The sequence below is a fragment of the Aquarana catesbeiana genome, linkage group LG03 (genome assembly GCF_042186555.1).
Source record: "Aquarana catesbeiana isolate 2022-GZ linkage group LG03, ASM4218655v1, whole genome shotgun sequence".
NCBI classification, from domain to species: Eukaryota; Metazoa; Chordata; class Amphibia; order Anura; family Ranidae; genus Aquarana; species Aquarana catesbeiana.
Genome location: NC_133326.1, coordinates 281734028 through 281761019, shown reverse-complemented (window position 1 = coordinate 281761019; position 26992 = coordinate 281734028). Strand labels below are relative to the sequence as shown.

Below are 26992 nucleotides of genomic sequence, written 5' to 3'. Positions count from 1 at the left end.
AAAAGAAAACTAATGCAGCCACTGCATCTAATGAATTGGTAAACTGCAATATATTTTGGGGTTTAATACTGCTTCATTAGATTCATTTCCTTCGTTTGAACAATCCGTTCTGTAGGCTTTGCCCGAATGGCAAGATTTGCATATTAGATGTTCAGCACCCATAGTTCTTTATGAACTAAGCCATAAACAGTACATTCTTCCTAGCTACATAATCCATCCTAGAAAGATTCTGAAAGCTCAGCTTGATCTACCATTTCTAGTTGACAGATGATGGTCTCTTTTCATCAAAGACAGGGCTGACAGAAAAGGCTGGGTAATTTGGCAGCTTGTGAATCTGTTTGATGAGAAATGGGTACTTGACAATTTAGGTCGTAGCTAGATAAGGGCGATTAGGATTAGCAATAGACATGCGATAGTGGTCAGAAGATCAATCGGAAGGTTAATCCCCTGAAGTCTTTTGTAGGGAAGATACTGTTTCCACCAAAAGAGCAAGTTTATATACTGAACAGAGGTCTGGTACCAGCTTTCTGTGGGGGGAGAGAGACACCCTAGCAGCTTAGAATCCAGTTTTCCCCTAAAGTATCAGCCAAAAGGCATCTACAGGGCTGCAGAATATGTAAATGCATTAGACTCGCTCAGCTTTTTTTATAGTTCAACTTACTGAGCACAATAAAATAATTTCCCAGTATACCAGATTAAAATTCTCACCCCAGCATTTGCAGTTTACAATTTTCAAAAGCAGAACTAAAGCTAAAATTGCAAAAGAAACTGCAAGCAGGCAGCTCTTTATTGCGGAAGAGACATGTTCTGTCTCTTCTGCAATAACGCACATTTACCTGCCTGCTAGCAATCTAATGAATGTACACGTAGCTGTGCATGTGCAGCTCAGCGTGCATTTCTGGCACACTTCAGCTAGCTTCAGTAGCCCACGGAGTAGAGGAGTGGCCAACCGTCACATTGCTGGAAGGTAAAGGAGAGCGTTTTTAAGCGTTTAACCACTTAAGGACCAGCCTCGTTTTGGATTTTAGGCGTTTACGTGTTTAAAACAGGTTTTTTTGCTAGAAAATTACTTAGAAACCCCAAACATTATATATTGTTTTTTTTTTTTCTAACACGCTAGAGAACAAAATGGCGGTCGTTGCAACACTTTTTTTGCACCGTATTTGCACAGCGGTCTTACAAGCGCACTTTTTTTGGAAAAAATTCACTTTTTTGAATTAAAACAAAACAAAAAAAAAAAAAAAAAACACAACACACAAGACAACAGTAAAGTTAGCCCAATTTTTTTTTTATATTGTGAAATAAATTGTTACGCCAAGTAAATTGATACCAAACATGTCCCGCTTCAAAATTGCGTCAAACTTTTACCCTCAAAAATCTCCATAGGCGACGGTTAAAAAACTCTACAGGTTGCATGTTTTGTGTTACAGAGGAGGTCTAGGGCTAGAATTATTGCTCTCGCTCTACCGGTCGCGACAATACCTCACATGTGTGGTTTGACCACAGTTTTCATATGCGGGCGCTACTCGCGTATGCTTCTGCACGCAAGCTCATCGGGACGGGGGGTTTTTAAAAAGACATTTTTTTTATTATTTATTTTACATTATTTTATTTATTTTTACACTGTTTAAAAAAAAAAAAAAAAAATGTGTCACTTTTATTCCTATTACAAGGAATGTAAATATCCCTTGTAATAGAAAAAAGCATGACAGGACCTCTTAAATATGAGATCTGGGGTCAAAAAGACCTCATATCTCATATTTACACTAAAATGCAATATATAAAAAAAAAAAAAAAAAACAAAAAAAAGTAATTTAAAAAAAAAAAATGACATTGAAAAAAAAAATATGCCTTTAAGAGGCGTGGGCGGAAGTGGCGTTTTGACGTCGCTTCAGCCCAGCAGTGTCATGGAGACGAGTGGGCGCCATCTTAGTCTCACTCGTCTCCAGACACAAAAGGGAGACGGACGCGATCGCCTCCGCTGCTACCGAGGGCTCCGGTAAGCGTCGGAGGGACACCGGATCGCGGCGGGAGAGGGGGGGGGCCCTCTCCCGCCACCGATAAAAGTGATCTTGCGGCAAATCCGCCGCAGGGACCACTTTTATCAGAAAGCCAACCGCCGCACGAAAATGGGGATACCGGGGTTTGCTGCCACAACAACGATATCCACCGGCAAAGTTTGGACGTACATCAGCGTGCGGCGGTGCGGAAGTAGTTAACAAAGGACAGAGGCAGAAGAGGAAGAAGGAGGAAGATCCTTACCATCCAAGGCTAAAGGGCTGTGTGTTTCTACAGACACAAATCTAGTCCCTGCATGCAAGAGGGCTTCATATGACGCTGCAAGAGAAAGGAGCCACCGTGAATCAGGGAACCCACGGAAGCAGTCATAGCATCAGCCTAAATCGGAATATAAAACAAGGATTAAAAAGACAAAACAAAGCTGCATACTCAGCAAGTGAACAAAATCGGTTCCTGAAAGTGATTAAAGAACTTGAGGGTTTAAGATCACTTAGTATGTTTATTGACAACCATTTCTAGCGATGCATTTGAAGCTTGTAAAAAACAAATACAATTGGGAGAACACAATTTCTAAACTGTGCCAATTCTACATAATTGTTAAAATAGGATAATTCGGTTGGTTGCAGGCTGGTTGGAGAGTTGAGCTGGGAATTTTCTTTGGTTTTGCTTGACATGCGTTGCTCTTCCATGTGCTCCTTGCTGCGAAGGCCAGTGATAAATGGGGGCAGTGGCCATTTGTTTGTACTGTTGGAATACTGGTGCGGGGGATGCACTGGACACTTTTGCTGCCATGGTGCCATTTGTTGGCTGTCCAGTGCATCCCTGTGCCTTTAAGGAGTGGGCTCATAATGCATGTGCTACTTTGGAGGCTCTCAAAACTTAATGAGAAGACTGCAGATAATACTGGGGCAGCAGTGAAGTGGCTCTGCGGTTCACGCATGGATTTGCGAATGTGTGCAAACTAAACCCTGTTTTTAACGCATACTGTTAGACAGGATAATTCGGTTGGTTGCAGGCTGGTAAGTTGAGCTGGGAATTTTCTTTGGTTTTGCTGGACATGCATCACCCTTCCATGTGCTCCTTGCTGCAAAAGCCACTTACAAGCGAGGGCAGTGACCGTTTGTACTGTACAAATGTGTCCTTTGCACCCGCTGTTCCTGCCATATTGCTCTGTATTAATGCAAATAGTGCCCACAGATGAAGTTATATTGTGGTCCAATACCAATCACTCCAAAGCAAATGTATGGCAGATCGTTCATGTTTGGAGTAAAACAATCCCAGCCATTTCCAGTATACGACAAACTCAACCTTCTGTAGGTAGTTTTGTACAATTCTACTGACCCCCAGCATTCTAGGATAGTGCAGCCTTCCAGAGATCTCGATGTGCATTAGGTGCCATTGCCTCGCCAAGGGCTGCTAATAGAAAAAATGTATTGAGCCCTGAATGTACACATGCTAAATAAAGACTTCAAGCCAATCTCACATAAAAGGGGCAGGGACCTTACCAGCTCATATATTTCACAGAAAGACAAGATGGCAGAGAAATTGTACCCAGGATAAACTGCAATAAACTAAAACAGGAGTGATGGATGGAGCTACATTTTCAAAGTCCAATTTTTACTGGTAAACAACATACTTTATCACTGAAAACTGCGGTCCTAGAAAGGAAATCAGACATAATGAAGATGCTGGAGTGATTAGAAATAGGTCAGAAATCTGGCTCCATACAAAGCACACCATGCTCATTGACATTCATGAATCTGCTTTATGACGTAGGTAATTCACACAACACCACATCACAGGCCCACAACTACTTGTTTAATGTACTGCATTTTAACATGGTATTAAAATATCCTGTCAATCCTGAATGCGGTTTCTCTGTAAAACCTTAGGCTACATTTTCTCAAGCAATGGATGTCTCCCCCCACGGCATAAAATAAAGGGGGAACCAAAAAAACAGTGTATGCATCAAAAGCATAAGGGGGGGGGGGGTGTGAGTCAGCAGGAAGAATGCTCCCTTACATTTGGGGGGGGGTGCGAGTCAGCGGGAAGAATGCTCCCTTACATTCATTTAAGGGGGGGTGGAGAATGAGTCAGTGGGAAGAATGCTCCCTTACATGTGGGGGGGTCAGTGGGAAGAATGATGCCTTACATTGGGGGGGTTAAGGGGGGGGGGGGGGAATGAGTCAGTGGGAAGAATGATGCCTTACATTTGGGGTGGGGGGGGGGTCAGTGGGAAGAATGCTCCCATACATTCATTTAAAAGGGGGGGGGGGGAATGAGTCAGTGGGAAGAATGATGCCTTACATGGGGGGGGGGGGGAGGAGTCAGTGGGAAGAATGCTCCCTTACATGGGGGGGGGGGGGGTCAGTGGGAAGAATGCTCCCTTACATTGGGGGGGGTGTGAGTCAGTGGGAAGAATGCTCCCTTACATGGGGGGGGAGAAATTGGGGAAGAGTCAGTGGGAAGAATGCTTCCTTACATTAGGGGGGGTTTCGGGAGTCAGCGGGAAGAATGCTCCCTTACATTGGGAGGGGAGTCAGCGGGAAGAATGCTCCCTTACATTTAGGGGGGAGGAAACAGCGGGAAGAATGCCTTCTTACATTTTCGGGGGGGGGGGGGGGAGTCAGCAGAAAGAATGCTTCCTTATACATTATTGGGGGGGGGGGGGGACAGCGGGAAGAATGCTACCTTACATTTGGGGGGGGTCAGCCAGCGGGAAGAACGCTCCCTTACATTTGGGGGGGTGCGAGTCAGCGGGAAGAATGCTCCCTTACATTTGGGGGGGGGGGGGGTCAGTGGGAAGAATGCTCCCTTACATTCATTTAAAGGGGGGGGGGGGAGAATGAGTCAGTGGGAAGAATGATGCCTTACATTCAATTAAAGGGGGGGGGGATGAGTCAGTGGGAAGAATGATGCCTTACATTCAATTAAAGGGGGGGGGATGAGTCAGTGGGAAGAATGCTCCCTTACATTGGGGGGGGGGGGTGAGTCAGTAGTAAGAATGCTTCCTTACATCAGGGGGGGTTTCGGGAGTCAGCGGGAAGAATGCTCCCTTACATTGGGGGAAGGGTCCCTTACATTGGGGGGGGCTGAGTCAGCGGGAAGAATGCTCCCTTACATTGGGAGGGGAGTCAGCGGGAAGAATGCTCCCTTACATTTAGGGGGGAGGAAACAGCGGGAAGAATGCCTTCTTACATTTTGGGGGGGGAGAGTGTACGGGAAGAATGCTTCCTTATACATTATTGGGAGGGGAGAGAACAGCAGGAAGAATGCTCACTTACATTTGGGGGGGGGGGGGGGGGGGAGTCAGCGGGAAGAATGCTTCCTTATACATTATTGGGGGGGGGACGACAGCGGGAAGAATGCCACTTACATTTGGGGGGGCGAGTCAGTGGGAAGAATGCTCCCTTACATTGGGGGGGGGGGGGGGCGCGAGTCAGCGGGAAGAACGCTCCCTTACATTTGGGGGGGGGTGAGTCAGCGGGAAGAATGCTCCCTTACATTTGGGGGGGGGGGGGGGAGTCAGCGGGAAGAATGCACTCTTACATTTGTGGGGGGGGGGGGGGGGAGTCAGCGGGAAGAATGCTCCCTTACATTTTGTGGGGGGGGTGTGAGTCAGCGGGAAGAATGCTCCCTTACATTTTGTGGGGGGGGTGTGAGTCAGCGGGAAGAATGCTCCCTTACATTTTGTGGGGGGGGTGTGAGTCAGCGGGAAGAATGCTCCCTTACATTTTGTGGGGGGGGGTGTGAGTCAGCGGGAAGAATGCTCCCTTACATTTTGTGGGGGGGGTGTGAGTCAGCGGGAAGAATGCTCCCTTACATTTTGGGGGGGGGGGGAGAGAGTCAGCGGGAAGAATGCTCCCTTACATTTTGGGGGGGGGGGTGTGGGGGGGAGTCAGCGGGAAGAATGCTCCCTTACATTTTGGGGGGGGGGGGGTGTGGGGGGGAGTCAGCGGGAAGAATGCTCCCTTACATTTTTGGGGGGGGGGGGGGGGGGGAGTCAGTGGGAAGAATGCTCCCTTACATTTTGTGGGGGGGTGTGAGTCAGCGGGAAGAATGCTCCCTTACATTTTGGGGGGGGGGGGGGGTTTTGTCAGCGGGAAGAATGCTCAAGAATTTGGAAATGGCAAAAAAAAAAAAAAAGTCTGCACTTGCACCCTACATATTCTCTTAGGTTGAGGTTTCTTTTTTTAGGGTTAAAGAATCTTTGTAATTATGAAAGACATTTGCAAATTGTTCCTCCTACACAAACAAAATTTTCCAGAAAACGAATGGGGAGGCGTTACTCCTAACAACCAGATCTCAGCTGTCATTTTTCAGAGCAGGTTAGAATATAAACACAAGAGAATAACTCAGCTTTAGCTTCCATTTGATTTTATATATCAACACATCCATACCAACTAAGATTCAATTTGCCATCCTCAGAACAGTGTTTTGTCACTAAGGGGGGAGCACTGCAGGGCCTTCTTGTATTGAACTGTACTATATGCCTTCATTTTGTAAAGCTCCACGTAAAAACTGTTGGCGCTATATAGATCCTGAATAATATTAGCATGAGCTGACGCACATTGTGTAACACTGCATTAGCATCCCACCCTGTATTTTTTTCCTTTTTCTGTGTTGTGTGGTGCATCGCATACCATTCAATTTGAATGGCTCCCCAATTTAACAACACATATGGTACGTTCCTGTGTGTTGCACTAATACATACATTTTACTGCGCATTACAGTAATATAAAATCGAGCATTAAAAGCATCAGTGCATAGAAGTAAACTAGCCACATACTGTAGGAATGAAGGAGATTTTTGCTTGAAATAAAATTTTACATACTAAAATGTGTAGCAACCTTCTGAGGCCACACATAGCCTCTATAACTAAACGTGTTAAATATGTCAGGGGAGGAGCACAGTCTGGCGGGATGTGGTATCCTCAGCAATATAAAGCTTTAAACAAAAAAAAAAAAAAAACCCACCCACCTAAAATAGACTACTGACTGTATTATGGGGATCGGACAAACGCAATTTAAACATTACACCTGCGGCTTGTAGCGTAGCCAGAGTCTGCCTAAAGCAGTGGTTCTCAACCTGGGGGTCGAATGACGATTTGCCAGGGGTTACCGAATCCTGGGCTGTTCCTGAAGCCTGCACTGCTCTCCCAGCCTTTGAGGCTGCCCAGAAGGGCTGTCCGTGGAGCCTGTGGCTACCCAGTTGGGCTGTTCCTGGAGCTCGTGGCTGCCCACTCAGCCTCTCTACAGCCACCCATTCAGTTCTTGGCATGGCTGGGGGGCAGAGACTAGAGGTCAGCTGACTGGTGAGGAATGTGAAGTGGGAGGGGCTGAAGGAGACCCCATCTCCTGATTTCAGCATAGGTGTGTCACTGCTTCGAGACACCACAAAGTCGGAAACACTACCTGCGATTATAGTTGCCATTAAAAGTCCCCACTACAGTTCTCAGATCAGCAGATGACTTTGATCAAGAGCACCAAAGTTGGCTGATCAGAACTCCCACCAGCACTGCCATAGATCCCACCCCCCACCAGCACTGCCACTCATCCTAACTCTCCGCCAGCACAAAACAGAATTTTTTTTTTTTTTCCCTCTTGCACGTGATTGAGAGTTTATTACAGAAGTGTGGTGCAGAACCAAGGAGGAGAGGTGAAAGTGAGATCTGGACTGCACGACCGCACACTCCCCCCGGACTCTGCACGACCGCACACTCCCCCCGGACTCTGCACGACCGCACACTCCCCCCGGACTCTGCAAACAGTCTTACAGATACAACAGGCCCTCTGAGGGAAACCATAATGCTGATGCTTCCCACAATGAAATGCAGTGTAACACCCCTGCCTTAGTACATCAACCCCACTATGTTTTAGGAAGAAAGCTGGATGTGACAATAACCATACAGTGGTGCATAGGAGTGTTCCAGTCTGCTTCTGGTATTCAAAATGCTGGTATATTAGTAACCTATTACCGTACTGCAATCACTTTAGCTACACGTGTGTCCCTGCCTGGCCCTCAAAAATGAAGAAAGTAATGTGTCAGTCAGATTTAGGAATATTAAATCTGTATCACATGCGGCTGCGAAAAATAAATCAGGGCACTTATGTATTTTTGGAAGATGTGATTCATTGAATCATGGGAAGATATGTCAAGTCAGCCAGAATAGAATCCCCCGAAGCCATCATAAATAATACGTATAAGGATCTGGTCTCGTCTGCATGTTTGTGCTCACATGAATGAAGGATGTCAACACTTTCTGCGAAAGAACAAAAACCGCCCTTTACAATAACAAACAGAACAAAGCCATTGCACACTAGTAGAAAGGGAGCGGGTTATATCTGTACTTTCCAAAACCAGAGTAGATTCAAAATAATAAAAAAAAAAAAAAAAAAAAACCCACATGATTTGTGCTTTATCAAGAGTGTGACGGCAGACCAAAGCGGCTTGACACAACATACGATTATATCAGGGTGGTTCTCAGTCTGAGGTCATATTACCAAACAGCAGAGATATAAATAGATATATACACACTGAGGAGTTTATACACTTTTAGAAGCCTGAATAAAAGAAAGGACAAACCGGATGAGTTCAAGCCATTTACCAGCCTTAAACCCATTTAGAGACACATAACATACCACTCAAAGATGTCTGCAAAATGCATGAGCCACCATGGTCACTGCCACTCCTCACATTTCTGAAGCTTTGCTAAAAACCCACAAATACTACATGAGCCATCTAACCAAATGACACTTACATGTAAACAAAAAAAAAAACAAAAAAAAAAAAATGCAATTCCAAATGAATGAATCAAGGATTGAATTACAGTAATTTACTAGTCTCTTTATAAAGGTGCAGGTTCTGTACCCATCACCCCGATTCAGGCTTCACTATGTTGTAAGTCATGGGCCAAGAACAAGCATACTGCCAATGATGTCTAAACTGCTGTCCTGGGTTCCGGGTCAGTGACTCACTAGGTGGTAAAGCCAGAATTAGAATATTTGTCACCCAATACATTTATCCATTGCAATACTTCTTCTCTGCCACTAGATGCCACCAGTCTAATGCTGAATGCCTGCCAACTTCACTCAACCCACTTCCTGTTAGGCCAGGCTGTCATGGACCCAGCCCCTGGGGTGGCATCATAGAACATCAACGTGAAGGTATGCATAGCGTTTTTTAGAACTGGAAAATGAAAACAGTTTATAGAGCAGTGGTTCTCCACTCCTGTCCTCAGGACCCACTAACAGGCCAGGTTTGAAAGATAACTGAAATACATCACAGGTGATATCATTTGCTGCTCAGTGACTGCAGTATTTTAGGCCCCTTTCACATTCGGGCGGTGGGTGCGTCGGTATTCAGCTGATAGCAGGGTGCTTTTACCCCCCACTAGTGGCCGAGAAAGGCTTAAAACCACCGCAAAGCGCTGCTGCAGCAGCGCTATGCCGGCAGTGTAGCCACCCGTCCCCATTGATTTCAATGGGAAGGAGCGGTGTATACACACCGCTCCAAAGATGCTGCTTGCAGGAGTTTTTTTAAAGTCCTGCAAGCGCACAACTCCAGTGTGAAATCACTCGGGCTTTCACACTGGAGAGACTGGAGCGGCGCTTTACAGGTGATATGCAGGCACTATTTTTAACGCTGTAGCGCCTGTAAAGCGACTCATTGTGAAAGGGGTCTTAGTCTGCATCTCCCCAAGGTAATACATAAAACCTGGCCTGTTAGTGGGTCCTGAGGACAGGAGTTGAGAACCACTGGTCTAGAGGTTAGAATATGTGTGTAATATACAGCTAAAAATTCTTCAGGAACCTCTTCACCATAATTTAACATAAATATTGCAATACCATAGCTTTGTATTATTTTATTTTTTTTTTTTTTTAAAGATATACATTTAAACATATATACCACTTAAACTAACACCAATGTGTCCTGTCAGCTAATCTCCAAGGGCTACCGTAACCATTTTGTCCATTCAAGTCTTTGCACTTAAAATATGTAATTAACACAAATGCTTTAAGTGCATTTTTTACATGCTTTCCTGTATTGTGTGTGAAGCTGAATCCATTAAATTATGTAATTTATTTTATACAAGATACCAGTCATCTCTATATAAAAATAGACTTGCTGGAAATGGCTGCATAAAATCATTAAAAAAAAAATCCAGTCACTAGTTGTTTTTAGAGATAAACTTTCCGATCAGGTCCATCTGTCAGTTTTTCAGGCAGACTTGACCGGACGCTCCATTTAGCCCTATGGGGCGGCAAATGACAGAGGTGACATGTCCGCTGACATTCGCTGATATCCGATCCGTGAAATCCAGACGGATGGTAACCCTATTTTTCATCTGTCTGGAGAATCGGATCGGATGAAAATGGACAGGCGGTCCATTTTCATCCGATCTCCATAGAGGACAGCGGGACTTTCATAGGTCCATCTCCGCACAGTGAGCGGAGATGGACCTGTCATCCACCTGCTCAGCGGATCGATCCAAAAGTATATTATGTATATTATATATGTATATTATATATCTCCCTCTGGATGGTTTATGTACATTACAGGGCTTTTAACAAACTGTTACAGATTCCTACATTTTGTTATTCTGAAGAAAGCCCTGTGTGTTTGTCCGTGCCCATGTTCTGAGTGAGTGTAATGGGAGTGGTTTCATAATCATCAACCCGCTGTGCACCTGCAGGGCACTAATAAGGAATGCAGGCTCCGCAGCTTAGAGCCCTTTCACAATGACAGCATGGCCGCGTTAGTGGTAAAGCATGGCTAGTTTTAGAGGAGCTTTTTGGCCGCCAGCGGAGCGATTTTAACTCCCGCTAGTGGCCGAATAAAGGGTTAAAAGTGACGCTGCACTTTGCAGGCACTTTGGCTGCACTCCTAAAGCACCCCAAAGATGCTGCTTATAAGACCAACGTCCTGCCAGCGCAGCGCCCTAGTGTGAAAGCACTCAGGCTTACACACTGGGACTGCAGATGAGGAATATTTCAGGCACTTTACAGGCTCTATTTTTAGGAGCTAAAGTGCCTGAAAAACACCTCCAGTGTGAAAGGGGTCTTAGTGCTAGTTCACACCAGATGCAGTTCCGTGCGCTTTTTTCTGCACTAAAAATGCATGCAGTTTTCCATGCATTCCAATGGCTCTACCTCACACCAGTTCAGTCAGTTCCTGGTGCAGAAAAAATAAGCAGAGCGTGCTGCATTTTTTCTGCACAGAACTGTACTGGAACCTAACAAAATGCACTGGAACTGCGTTTGGTGTGAACTGTAGGCAAAAACCGATCCAGAACGTATGAGTGCATTTTTGTGGTGTGAACAGGCCAATGCATGCACAGTGTTTTCCATGTATTCCAATGGCTCTAGTTTACACCAGTGCAGTCAGTTTCCGGTGCAGAAACTGACTGGGACTGACTGCACTGGTGTGAACTAGAGCCATTGGAATAAATGGAAAACATTGTGCATGCATTTTTAGTGCAGAAAAAAAGCACACGGAACTACATCTGGTGTGAACTGGCCCTTAAGCTGGGTTCACACTGGTAGACATGACTGTTGTACGACTTGTCACCCTACTTTGCCCTGCAACATCGGGCCTACTTCCATCCGACTTGAACAAGATAAGATTATGCTCTGACTTTGAGATGTCTGAGTTGTCCTTTGACCACTCAAAAAACAATCCCCGTGTGACAAATTCCTTTTACTGCTGCTGTAATCACCATGTCGGATGTCACAAGTTGGATGGTTAGGATAAGGATCTGACTTTAATGATATTCAATGGGCTGAAGTAGGACCAAAGTAGTGCAGGAACCTGTTTCAAAGTCAGACCGACTTGTGTTGGACCAGTTAAGATGGCTCTCATAGGGAATCATTGATTTACACTCGTCATGCGACATGTGCTTCCAAAGTCGGAGCGTTTGTCGTACCAGTGTGAACCCGGCCTCAGACGCAGTTTCCTATCGGTAGTATCTCCCCAAAAATGATATTTTTGTTGCAAAAGATGCCTGAAATCTGACTTGTATCTTAGTGCAGACTTCTGGGGAAAAAAAATAAAAAATAAAGTCAGTGAGCCAAATCACACAAACAGGAAATTATGTTTCTGGGGGGCGTTCTGTATACATTCTGTGTACAGAACACCTACAGGTAGAAAATTACAGAGCTGCAGCTTGAAAAAGAAGGGCAATTGTTAATAACATTCAATCACAATATGACTTGTGTCACAATTGTATATGCTATAATATTGCTTTGCTTTTTTTTTCCCCCCAGGAAAGTGGAGTTACCCTTTAAGCCTTGTACACATGGGCCTCAGCTTGTATAAGAGCAGTGTGTCCAGCAAGCATTTACAGAGCTTTTAGCAAGCGTCAAGCAGCTTTGAAGACTATACATTACCCTTTCAGCTACAGTTTACAGACGTTAAACATTAATTTCCTTTGGATCCTAAACTACACTCCACGTACCCAACTTTTGTTGCCCCAATACATTACAACACAGCATAATTTTCAAATGAATGCACTGTGGTGCGTTTTGAGTCAGTTGTGTTGTGTGGACGCACACATAATACATTGATGTAACACATTAACATGCATTAAAGTGGTTCTAAAGGCTCAAGGTGGTTTTACCTTCTATGCATGAAGGTAAAAAACCTTCTGGGTACTCTCCTTATTGGCTCACACAGCAGTGGGAGCCATTGGCTTCTGCTGTCAATCACAGCCAGTGAGCCAATGAGGTGAGAGCAGGGGGCTGAAGTTTAAGGAAACTTTTTTTGTTTGTTTTAAACAGCACAAGGGATGGGATTCACGTGAAGTGTCCCTTGCGCTGGTGGCTGCTCTGTGCCTTGAAATCTTCATTTAATTGATCCCCAGATTATCCTCTGGCTCAAAGTAACCCCCACAGCACCAGAAGATCACAGCTATGCGAGTTAATATAAGCAGCTGGACCTGACTAATCAAAAGTGCCGACTATGATCACCCTTTCCTCCCCAGATCCATTTATAGAAGCCATACGATCACTTCCCACAATGAAAACCATTCTATGAATGGAGGACAGACAGTTGACTAAAAGGTCCACCTCCTCCATTCATAGAACTTCATTGCGGGAAATGCACAGCTTCTTTTTCTTTGAATAGAGCGGAAAGAGCAAGCAAAGTCAACACTTTTGACAAGAGCCTGTGACAGATGGAATCACTTGTATTAACCCCCACAGCACCGGAGGATCACAGCTGCAAGTGTATCTGGGGGCAGAGGAATGTAGATTTCATGGAACAAAGAAGCCACCAGCACAAGTGAAACTTCATTCAATTACCGCCCCTGGTGCGCATTGAAAAATAAAATACCTAAAAACTTCAGCTTTATTATTGTCATCAACAATACTTTGAAGAAGGTTTTATTATGCTTTATGTACAATCTGAATGCTGAGCACAATGCAGAGGGGTGCATTCCTCTTTAGCTTCTCTCTTCCACTGGAAGTTCCTACCTCCAATCAGTCCACCTTTAGAGGAGTCCTAAAAACTGATCACTTTAGGAAAGCCTATCCCACCTTCACCTAATGCTGCATTTTATATTCGCCAACTCATCCTGCACAGTTACCTTTCCTTCCCTCTTAGATTGTAAGCGCTCACGAGCAAGGCCCGACTAACCCTTCTTTTTATTAAAAATTGTACTTTATAACTGTACTGTAACTTCATTTGTAAAAGGCTGTGCAAACTGTTGACATTAAATGACTGAGAACATATAGAACCCAATTAAAAAACAGCTATTTTCAAGCTCACATTTGTTAGAATTCAAAACTTCACAACTTAACAGGCAGAGATGGATTAACGAGAGTTAAATACATACACCTTAATCATCAATTTGAATGTCCTAATCAATTAAAGCCAATGTGTGTGAGCACTTTTAAATTGGTTAGCGCACCAATGGTTTTATGCAGTGTCAGAGGATGTGGCCATAATTCAGAGCATTATTTCACTGTAAATCATATCATACCCCGGGTAAACTGATCAGCCTCTATGCCAGACTTTCTCAACACAGAAACCCTTGAAATAACTCTCCAGTATCAGGGAACCCATTCTAAAAATTACTATATCTACAACTCATAATACATTAGTATGATGGTCAATGGGAAGAATGCTCCTTACATTCGTTGTGTGGTCATTGGAAAGAATTGCCTTCTTACAGATAGCTAAGATCAATGGTGTCAGTGGGAACTTATCCGAGAGGCAGAAATTGTTCATTGCTCAAGGAACCCCTAGCAACCCCTGGAGGAACCCTGGATGGGAAACAATGCTCTAAGCCAAGGAAATGCAATTAGCGGACCTCCAGCTGTTGCAGAACTACAACTCCCATGAGGCATAGTAAGACTGACTGCCACAAGCATGGCACCCAGAGGCAGAGGCATGATGTGACTTGCAGTTTTGTAACAGCTGGAGGTCCGCTATTTGCATATCCCTGCTCTAAGCTATGGTCTAATTAGTATCCACATTGTAAGGCCAAATACATACTGAGTGTTTTGCTGCAGTGTTTTAGTGTGGGTGGAAAGCACAGGCTCCCCGTCCAGACCCTATGCTGGCAGCCAACAAACCTATAAGAGGCTGACTGCTGCCGCAGCTGGATGACGCACAAAAGTGTACCAACGGGTGGGCCGGTATGCTCCAAAAGGATGAATGCCTGGGAGAGCATATTGATTTTATATTGCCCTAAACGTTGGTCCACTTGCTGCACCATCCAGCTGCAGCACCTCTCAAATGCATTACAGGCTGTCAGCAATGGGGTTGGACAATGCACATGTCCCTTCCACCCACACGGGAACACCGGGGCTAAATGCACATGTCCCTTCCACCCACACGGGAACACCGGGGCTAAATGCACATGTCCCTTCCACCCACACGGGAACACCGGGGCTAAATGCACATGTCCCTTCCACCCACACGGGAACACCGGGGCTAAATGCACATGTCCCTTCCACCCACACGGGAACACCGGGGCTAAATGCACATGTCCCTTCCACCCACACGGGAACACCGGGGCTAAATGCACATGTCCCTTCCACCCACACGGGAACACCGGGGCTAAATGCACATGTCCCTTCCACCCACACAGGAACATCAGGGATAAATTGTCCATTGCATGAGGCCTTACAGTTCATTTTAAGGCACCACAAAAATCAACCCGAGGCACTCAATAGGCAAGAGACGGGAAAGGCCTTGACTTCCTTCCTAGAGAAGAACTGCAACACTGCAGTCATCATTTGTATTACCTTCTGGGCCCCTGCATTGGAGACTGCTCAAATCCGAGACAATTTTCTTTTTTTGTGTGTGATGGCTGGGCTTGTTCAAGCAGTGTCTCAGTATACAAGACATTTAACTGGGATGTTTATGGTGCTATTTCAACCACTGCCTCTGTACACAGGATGTTTAAATAGTTTAGGTATCATTTCCACTCCACATAAATGTACACAAGATAAGACAACAAATCTATGACAAAAGCAAATGTGTGTAGGTGGCAAAGTCTGGAAACATATGTATATCCAGAGATCAGAATACTAGCTCCCCCGACTTGGAGTAATTTTCTCCTGCCCTCTCAATGACTCATCCAGTATTCATTTCACTGACAAGAAAATCACCAAGAAACACTATCCAATACAGAATCAAAATAAACACATCTTTAGATTATAAGCTTACAGGATCAGGACCTTCCTAACCCTCATGTATTGAAAATGTATGGCCTCCCTTTATATAAAAGTGTTGTACAAACTGTTAGGCTGCTTTCACACTGAGTCGCTTTGCAGGCGCTATAGCGCTAAAAATAGCGCCTGTAAAGCGCCTCTCTGGTCACTCCAGTGGGAAAGCCCAAGTGCTTTCCCACTGGAGCGGTGCGCTGGCAGGTCCTGCAAGCCGCATCTTTGGAGTGCCGTAGGAGCGGGGTATACACTGCTCCTAAAGTGCCCCTGCCCACTGAACTCAATGGGGCAGCGCCGCTGCATTGGTTTTAACCCATTTTCCACCACTAGCGGGGGTTAAAAGCTCCCTGCTAGCGGCCGAAAAACCTCTGCAAGAACAACGGTAAAGCAGTGCTAAAAAGAGCGGCACTTTACCACCGACGCCCTAGTGTGAAATTAGCCTAAGTGGAATTCAAATTCAGACAAATAGATGGGAGATAGATATTAAAGGTCAGTAATTTAGATTAGTAACAAGTAGATTAATATTTTGATACCCAGTCACCAGACCATTCATTACATCCCTCAAGGATTATATGTGCATTTAACGTATTTTATATACATGTTATTTACCCGTAAGGCTGGGTTCACACTTATGCAAATTGAATGCGGTTTTCCCCACATCCAATTAGCATGACAGGAGAGTGTGCCTGGCTCACAATGGAGACGGTTCACACAGCTCCAGTTCTGTCATTCAAAGTATTGAAGCCATAGGGTCAGCACGACAACCTAGCCAACTATAACTTTTAGAACAAAAGATCAAAAATGGAACCCTACATATACCCTCCTTTTGCAAAAATAAATGCACATACATTTGCAGCAAAAAAAAAAAAAAAAAAAAAGTGCATTTATTTGGTCTGCTTAGCATCAAGTTACATCCCAAATATGGACGTAGCATTGTCTAAAAATTTGGAGTTTGCCTTTAATACGCATGTTCCAAAATGTTATTAGAAGTCCCCTAGTCTGGGTTTACTGCCAGTTAAAGGTTAGATCGTGTAAAGTGCCAACACATATGGGAAGACTTTGCTCGGGTGTTCTCTAATAAAAGTTACAGAATGAGAACAATTCCTACCCACATAAAAAAATAAATAAATAAAAATACAATGATACAATGTAGTTATACTGGAATTCTGTTTGATTTACATAGTCGTATTTCATCCCACCACAGATGCTCTCTATCCCCCTAGAATTAGGAGCAGACAGCACCCCACTATGAAGACAGTATGCAGGTGTTCAGATGTCCAACACTGCAGCATGATTGACACAGGGAGAAGGAATGCATTCTGGCTCAGAATGGATCCAAATAACTGTACACTTTGCCAGATTAGCGACAATGACAACTATTGTCTGCACAACTAAACAGAGCTGTCACATTCGAAACACAGTCTGCCTACAGAGGACTGAAATTAAAAGTTCAGCACAAGTGTATATTGATTGGTTTGCGCAAAAGTTATAGCGTCTACAAAATATGGGATAGATTTATGGCATTTTTTTTTTTTTTTTAAATATTTTTTTAGCGGCGAACGCGATTTTTTTTCGTGACTGCGACATTATGGCGGACACATCGGACACATTTTTGGGACCATTCACATTTATACAGCGATCAATGCTATAAAATTGCATTGATTACTGTGTAAATGTGACAGGCAGTGAAGGGGTTAACCACTAGGGGGCGGGGAGGGGTTAATATGTTTCCTAGGGAATGCTTCTAACTGTAGGGGGAGGGGGCGTACAAGGGGAGGAGACCGATCAGTGTTCCTCCGTTCTGGGAACACAGATCGGTCTCCTCTCACCTGACAGGCTGTGGATCTGTGTGTTTACACACACACAGATCCACGGTCCGGCCCGGTTAACGGGCACACGCACCGGGTCCCAAGCAACGCGGCGGGCGTGCGCCCCCTAGACGGCCGGGAATCCCAGGACATCATATGACGTCCACCCAGGATGGGAGATCCCATCCCAGGACGTCATATGACTATGGCTGGGTAGGGAAGTGGTAAAAAAAAAAAAAAAAAAAAAAAAAAAAAGAAGAAGAAGGATGGAAAGATATAAATAAAAAAAAAAAATAAAATAAAAGTAACAGGGGTGAAGGTTTGTGTCAAAGAACATTTGAATGCTAGGCTTGGTATAGCCACTAGCAATAATCACCGTCTTCTCTCAGCAAGGACGGCTTTCCCCCCTGGGAGAACACAATGGGGTTTATTTACTAAGGGCAAATCCACTGCACTGCAAGCGCAGTCATTGTAGATCTGAGGGGGGACGTGCAAGGAAAATAACAGTATTTTTGCTTGCACATGTAGCAAGGTCCCAGGCCTCTTGATCTAATGAAGCCCACCAGGGATAGCTGACAACCTTCTATATGTGGTGGGTTGTGAGGCATAGTGGGTGCAAAGTAGTTAAAGTTATTGGGTGCCAGACACTTCTTGAATGCAAAAATAAAGTTTTTTTCTTAACAGTCTCTTCTGGAGGAGAGAGGGTTAGGGTCAGGACCCCATTTAGGTTGTTGCAAGATTAATTGGCAGACTCCAAGAAATCAATAGGAGGACAGCCAAGCAGGGAAAGGCATCCAGTAAGACGCCACATCTGCACGTGTAGGATTGCGGTCACCTATGGCAACAGTCTTTAACAGTTCCTTCACTTTCACTACAATCACTCCTTGTAGTTCTTCAATACATTGAGCTATCAGTCTCTCACTAGACCCACTGATTCACTGCCACTGAATCCCTTGAGCTCCTCCAATCTTCACGGTGGTATCTTCCTCAAGCGCCACTCCTGCTTCTCTGCTGGGTCCCTAGCTTGCCACTCTAGATACCTCTCAAGCTTCACCCACGCTGGCCTGCTCGATCCCTGGCTTGACAGTCAAGGCTGCTCTGCAAGAGTCACCTCTGCTGGCTGGGTCCCTGGCTTGAATCCCACTGAAGTTTCCCCAATCCTTCACCGTCCCTGGCTGGTGAGAATACTACATCGGTACTTGCTTCAGTTACTCACTGTGGTCCCTGGTAATAAGGCGGATAGTCCCTTACTGGCGACAGCTTCCCCTCTAACTCAGACCATGACAGGTTCTCCGGCTGGCAGAACCGTCACTTTCGGTTGGACTGCAAGCTGCAGTCCCAACCCTGCGCTGCTCTCTTGCTTCTGGATAGGCCCTCAGACAGCCTAGCAGCCAGATGTTCCTGGGATAGGCCCCATCTCCGGCCATAGCAACCTGGGTAATACAACACATGTCCACCCAGACAGCAGTCCAGGTGGCATAGAACATGGATCACCTGACCTCACTCAAAAATACAGGCTCTCCAAGCAGACAAAAGGGATCCAAGAAAACCCCTGCCCATTGGCTGAGATACCCCATATACCCATAACCTGACCGTACGTTGCCCTTTTCGTATCTAGTACCACCAAGTACCCGGCCACATAGTGGTATAAGAGGAAAGTGCAACAAGGCCAAATTTAGGGAGAAATCAAAAGATCTCTAGCAATCAACCAGGATAACTACTCCTGTCAAGTAAATTTGGGAGGAGCAACCCTGCCTAAACTCCAGGGTGCTACACACACATGATTGGATGATAGAAATCAGCAGAGCTTCCCCTCTTGCTGGCCATACATGCTTATATTTTTGTCATTCAGCCTGGAGGCTGAACAAAACCAATCATTCTTTCAGCTACACTAAACAGATGCGGATACTGAACACTTACAGTCAGTCATGTCAGCTGTCTGAATACCTGACCAGTGCCTGAACTGGATGTGGGTGCTCTTGAGTCAACAATTGCCCAATTGAAGGATGTTTGGCGGAGTGAGGCTGACAGGGCTAACCACTGATCGAACCAGCTGAAATTTTTCCCAGTGTATGGCCAAATTAAGACATGCATGCACCACCTGGCTGCACTAAGGCACGCAACTGGCAGAGGGATCTCTCATGATTTTCATGCTGATCACTCTATGAGCCAATACTCAGCCAAGGATCAGGCCATTAAAATGGTATCCATTGGTCATAGCCAGTTAGCAATATTGAAAAATCTGAGACTCACTAGACTTCCACAATCTGCTCCTCCTGGATCTAGCATCGTGAGGATATAGCTCAAATGGCCTCCAATGCCTGAGATTCCACATTTAGGCTTCATGTACACTGAACTTCATTTACCGCAGGCAAAATGCAAATCGCGGCACAGTTTTGCTGCATTTCTGCCACGCCCAGCAGTCAAAATGTTCCTATCCTGAACGCAATTCTTCCGCATTCAGGAGAGGGAGGTTGAAGCTCACCTAAACGCGGCAGCTCCTAAAAGCCTGTGTGTACATTAACACATACAGTGCCTTGCAAAAGTATTCACCACCCTTGCATTTTTTGTGTTTTGTCGCCTCACAACCTGGAATTAACATGGATTGTTTGAGGATTTGCATCAATTTACAGAACATGCCCACAACTTTGAAGATTTTTTTTTAGGCTGTGAAGCAAACAAATAGGACAAAATAACAGGAAAAGTCAATGTGCATAACTATTCACCCCCCTAAAATCAATACTTTGTAGAGCCACCTTTGCGGCTATCACAGCTCAAAGATGCGTTGGATAAGTCTCTATGAGCTTGCCACATCTTACCACTGGGATTTTTGCCCATTCCTCATTGCAAAATTGCCCCAGCTCCTTCAAGTTGGATGGTTTGCGCTTGTGAAGAGCAATCTTTAAGTTTGACCACAGATTTTCTATTGGATTGAGGTCTGGGCTTTGACTAGGCCATTCCAACACATTTACATGTTTCCCCTTAAACCACTCAAGTGTTGCTTTAGCAGAATGTTTGGGGTCATTGTCCTGCTGAAAGGTAAACCTCCATCCTAGCCTCAAATCACACACAGAGTGGTACAGGATTTGCTCAATATCCCTGTATTTAGCACCATCCATCTTTCCCTCAACTCTGACCAGTTTCCCAGTCCCGACTGCTAAAAAACAGCCCCACAGCATGATGCTGCCACCACCATGTTTCACTGTGGGGATGGTGTTCTTTGAGTGATGTGATGTGTTGGGTTGGCGCCAGACATAGCATTTTATTTGATGGCCAAAAAGTTCAATTTATTCTCATCAGACCAAAGCACCTTCCTCCATACATTTTGAGAGTCTCCCACATGCCTTTTCGCAAACTCAAAACATGCCATTTTGTTTTTTGCTGAAAGTAATGGCTTTCTTCTGGCCTCTCTGCCATAAAGCCCAACTCTATGGAGCATACGGCTTACTGTCATCCTATGTACAGATACTCCAGTCTCTGCTGTGGAATTCTGCGGCTCCTCCAGGGTTACTTTAGGTCTCTGTGCTGCCTCGCTGATTAATCCCCTCCTTGCCCGGTCTGTGAGTTTTGGTGTGCGGCTGTCTCTTGGCAGATTTGATGGTTCTCCTAGGGATCAAAGATTTGGATTTTTTTTTTTAACCCTGACTTGTACTTCTCGACAACATTGTCCCTTACTTGTTTGGAGAGTTCCTTGGTCTTCATGGCAGTGTTTGGTTAGTGGTGCCTCTTGCTAAGGTGTTGCAGCCTCTGGGGCCTTTCAAAAAGGCGTGTATATGTAATGACAGATCATGTGACACTTAGATTGCACACAGGTGGACATCATTTCACTAATTATGTGACTTCTGAAGATAATTGGTTACACCAAAGCTTTTTATGGGCTTCATAATATAGGGGGTGAATACATACGCACATGCCAATTATCAGTTTTTTTTTATTTCTGAAAAATTGTTTTATGTATATTTTCTTTTTTTATATTGTAAAGCACTGCGTAAACTGTTGGTGCTGTATAAATCCTGTATATTAATAATAAATATATTTTTCTAATTTTCCTTCACCAACTTAGACTATTGTGTTCTGATCCATCACATATAATTCAAATTAAAAAAAGATTGAACTAAAAGCTGTAATGTAACAAAATACCGTATTTATCGGTGTATAACACGCACTTTTTTCCCCTTAAAATCAGGGGAAAAATCGTGGGTGCGTGTTATACGCCGATTGTGAGCCTTTTGGCGGCTCTCGGAGCCATTTTCAAACGACAGATTTCTGCAAACGACACAGGGCAAGGCTACAGATGGACACCGACAAGGCTGCAATGGAAGACAAGGCTACAGATGGACACTGACAAGGCTGCAATGGAGGACAAGGCTACAGATGGACACTGACAAGGCTGCAATGGGGGACAAGGCTACAGATGGACACTGATGAGGCTGCATTAATGGGCATTTAAATGTAAGTTTTTTTTTTCCTTAAAATTCCCTCCTAAACTTGGGGTGCGTGTTATACGCCGATAAATACGGTAGGTAAAACGCCATGGGGGGTGAATACTTTTGCAAGGCACTGTAGGCTCTTAAATTCAGGTTTAGGAGCTGCCAGTGTGAGTTAGTGTAAATGAAGCATTAGCCATCAGGTTAACTTTTCCCTGAACACACTCACGGCCAGGATTTTTTTTTTTTTTTTCTAATTAAAAAAAAAAAAAAAAAAAAACACCCAAAAGCAAGAACTGTACAGCATGACACAACACCTGATATATAACACACATATTAGTTTGAATAGATTGCTCATGTAGGTCCCCCCATTCTACATCACTGTTGGTACATTTTTTCGATCTGACAAATCAAAGTCCAACTTACTGCTGGTCATAAACGTAGCCTCCATTCACACTTTAGAGTCATGTGATTTCCATTGCTACTTTGATGCAACTTGGAATGGGTGCGACTTTGACTGTTTACCAACTGTCACATTAACATTAAAATGCGATTTGAGAGTTTACAGTGCATTTATGGCACTCAAGCCACATCAAAGTAGTGCAGGTGTTCTGTTAGATTAGCGAACGGAAGTGACGTCCCATCAGCTGACTTACCAAAAATACTTACTGCGTTCCACCGCTTGCAGGTGTTCTGTCAGTATAGTAAACCTGCCAACGGTGGAACGCATGCGCAGTAAGTATTTTTGGCAAGTCAGCTGGCGGAACGGCACTGCCGTTCCCTCATCTGATGGGTTGGCTAATCTGACAGAACACAGGAAACTTTTTTAAGTCGCATAGATTTGAACAGCTTCCATTGAAATACATGGACTGTGGACTTTTTTGCACAAGTGTGAATGAAGCCTAAAATCCCAAAACCATGTCATATGAGAGCCTACCCAAACAAGCCATTCAATTTGTTTCCAATAGATCTACACAGCGGCTGATAGATGCATAGGAGACATGTATGATAAGCTTTAGAAACTCACAGGTAGTGGTGTGACTTCAGAAGAATAGCCTAGGTCAGTGATGGCAAACCTTGGTACCCCAGATGTTTTGGAACTACATTTCCCATGATGCTCATGCACTCCGCAGTGTAGCTGAGCATCATGGGAAATGTAGTTCCAAAACATCTGGGGTGCCAAGGTTTGCCATCACTGGCCTAGGTGGTGCAGTGGTAAAAGCTTTCAAAAAGTCCCAAAGCATAGTGAAGACAAGAAAGATCCTGGAAATATCAAGCAAACGATATCCTGCTGTTTGCAGTCCCACGTCACACCTAGAGTGCTTTTCTTTGTAGCACCCGCTCTATTGATAAATAGCACTAAACCGAGAAGGCACATTTCTGAATGAATGAATTTCATCTATGAATGCAGAAAGCGTTTATGAAATGAGAACTCACAAGAGATTTTTAATTGCTGAAATACATGCTTGATCATACACAGTCAGGTACATAATAATTGACATCACAGAAAACATGCACAGCTAATCATGAGCAGCCACCAGAGGCTTAGTATGACTGTCCTCACTCCCCCATCGGTTTGCATTCACACTGTACTGGGCCCCAGCCCATTTCCATCATCACCCTGACCACAGTGATCCCTACTTCTGTGCTTTGTGGTTTCTGGGTAAGAGTTCTATGCTTGGGCACAGTTAGCAATCACACGGTGCCAGCGTCCACCTAAACCATGCCCCAGACAACCTCTTCCAAGTGGTCCTGAGCACAGTACTCCAAACCATGTCCAATACTGTACAGGGCAACCACACTACACTAAACTGGTCTTTGAGGGGTGAACCGGGCATGGTTGATACATCCAGTGTAGGTTTGATCATCTTATGGTTAGTGGGGTACAAACTGATGTGCATTTTCGACTGTAGTGACGAGAAAATTCAAAAGAGCAGAATGGATATGATTTTTTTGTGTAAAACGAAATTCTAAATGGAAAGTGGTTTTCGTTTGGGGGGGGGGGGGGGGGGAATAAAATAAAATCTTACACATTGTAATGAAAAAGTCTGGGATTCCATTCAGATAGTAGATCTGGAGCAAGGATGAGCTCAGGCGTGTCTGGATCCTTGTCCGAACCCTCCGAAGCTATCATGCCAGGAAGCAGCAGAGGCATTTTCCGCCCCACAGCCATGTTTGGCTTAGGATCTGAACACGTCTGAGCTCATACCTTGTCTACATAACTAATTAAGGGCTTTCAAAACAAAATTAGTTGATTTATTGATGGCATGAAAGAATGTTCTAAATGAACGATTTTTCAGAAATTACTATCAATTGAAAGAAAATCTGTGTATTGACAGTGGGCATTTAAGACAAAGAGTCTGATTTACTAAAGGATTTGAGATCTAGATTGTGTGAAGAGTCGCTTCAATTATCTAATCATGTGACAAAAAATAAATCCACATTTACTTAAGTCATCTATACATGATTGGGTAATTGACGTGAATGTTGACACATTTCATTGGTTGATCATTCTCCAACTCTTCAGGAAATCAGCCTGTGTACATTTTAAACTTCAATTACCCAATCATGGGGAAAAGCAAATCTCTTAAATCACTTACATGATTGGATAAGGGAAATGAATACTCTCACAATGTATGGTGTAAAGATTATTAGCTACCTAAATCAATCAGCCCAATTCACTGTTTGAGTGTGAACCAGTTGCCTACAGTATGTCCTGCATTTTTCAAAAAAAAAAAATAAAAAAAAAAAAATTTACAAGCAGTAAAAATATAAAACACACACACACTAATAATAAAAACAAAGTAAAAGATGTTGATCACTCATGCCTTTGAAAAGAATTATCCTAGCTGTCCCTTGACAGTACGAAGAAAAATCCTCAATAAGATCACAGAATGAATCAGTGGCCGGTATATTTGGAAAGATTAGATCTCAGCATGTTGAGGCAGCCCTGGGACTCACCGCAAACAGCTGATCTGGAATACTTTGTAAGAGCTGTTTATTGCCTATGTGACCCTTGTGCTTTTTTTTTTTTTTTTACTGCTGGGGGAAACTGGGCTTGGCTGCAGGTCTTTTGTAGTTCTCATTTGGTTTCAGGTGTCACCGCCAACACAAAACTCAGGACCCTGGAAAGTGACATCAGTTCTAGCAGATTCATCAATACTAGCATGTCCTAATTGGGGAAACAATTACAGTGCGATACTCTGCATGAGATTATATATATACACACACACACACTCACTACTATTATGAAAGAGTGTGTGTGTGTGTGTATATATATATATATATATATATATATATATATATATATATATATATATATATATATATATATATATATATCTCTATTGTGTTTTTTTTTCAAATGTCATATAAACGAAAAAATATATACACACAATTTTACGAGAGAGAGAGAGAGAGAGAGAGAGAGAGAATGAGAATGAGAGAGAATGAGAATATTATATATATTAAATGCTTTGATAATATATACACACACACCATACAAAAAAAAAAAAAAAAAGTATATAATTTTTTTTTTTTTTTTTTTTAATATCTCTATCACCAAGCTGTATTCCTAAGAAGTGTATTGTAAGTAAATGGAATCCTAAGTGCCATTTAAACCTGCTGGATGAGTCATTAGTACTGTATTAATAGCAATACTAAGGTTTACATTTGACAGCATCGGGATGCAGTGCATGGAGATGCACAAACACATAGAGCTCTCCATCCATCCATCCATCCATCGGAAGGGGTGTAGAGAGCTGTCAGCAGTGTGCTCCATAGTGGAGATGTTACCTGTGCCCCCCAGGTGTGATGTATACACTGAGCAGTGTAGAGGAATCTCCTGGCTATCAAGAGCTATTATCTCCCATCCAGGATCAGCCTGTGATGAGCCACCCATACACTGTAAACAACACACTGTACACGATACACACACTGTACACGATACACACACTGTACATGGCGCCCGATCGTTTCCGCACAATAGCATTGTGTGATCTCCAGTGATCATGGGGTGATCATACAGCACGGACCCCAAACTTGTCCTGACCGATCAGGCGCTGTAGATGATACACTCAGTAGATCGGGGGGTAGACGAGTCGTATACAGGCTGTCGGTCCATGCTGGGACTTGTAGTGATCTTACCCTGGTCTTGGTCCTCTGGTGCCTCTCCGGGTCGGAGTAGGTCCTGTCCACAGCTATCCCCGTATCGCTGCCCGGCATGATTGCTCAGTATATGTCCTCCGTCCGAGAGAGAGATAAGGAGGCTGTTAGCACGGCCACGTTGGCTGCCACATAATAGAAGAGCCCGGCCGGGGAACCCCGCACACCGAGCCCTCCACCGCCTCTATGCTCAGCTTGTGTACAGCGCTATGTGTGTGAGTGTGTGTGTGTGTGTGTGTGTGTGTGTCAGGGTGGGTCATAGACACGCCCCCATCGCACACCCCTTCACTGCCGACACACACAAACCTGTGGAGCTTCCAGCAAGAGGAGAGCACGCACTGACTGACTGACTGACTGGAACACGCCTCAGAGATAACAAAACATGACCCCAAATAAAAAAAAAATCAATAGAAACACCTCAGCCTGTTTTGTCATAAGCCTGCCCCATGGGAGGGCCCCCTGACTTCACTTACTTCCACACATGTCACAGATAAGTTTCTGGCTGGAGGCCAAGAAGATACACCAGGATAAACATGTGTGATTCATGTCCACATACCTCCCATTACATGGCTTTTACAGCTTTTATCCACACAAAAGGAAAACTTGTTTAACCAGTTCAAGTCCGGACACCCCCTTCGCCCCAGGCCAGTTTTCTGATTGGTGCTGTCACACTTTGAATGACAATTACTCAGTCGTGCAACACTATACTCAAATGAATTTTATCATTTTTGAGGCAGATGGAGCTTTCTTTTAGTGGGTTTTTAATTTTTTTTGTTATAAAAATAAAAAAATACAGAAAATTTTGAAATTGTATTCTGCTACATTTCGTGGGTAAACATAACCCTAAGCAGTGTGTGTTATTTAGCCTGTTAACGTTACAGAGTCTATAAATTATGGTATA

General features: G+C 44.1%; 1 protein-coding gene across 1 annotated transcript in view; it reads right to left on the bottom strand.

Annotated features, from left to right (window-relative positions):
- The window catches only part of TMCC3 (transmembrane and coiled-coil domain family 3), a 105772-nt gene extending 79340 nt beyond the window's left edge, over nt 1–26432 (bottom strand). Inside the window, exon 1 of the mRNA XM_073620171.1 lies at nt 26074–26432. Within this exon, the coding sequence (XP_073476272.1) occupies nt 26074–26151 (78 nt within the window). The 5' untranslated portion in view covers nt 26152–26432. The remainder of the gene's footprint in view (nt 1–26073) is intronic.
- Between the last annotated feature and the right edge of the window lie 560 nt (nt 26433–26992).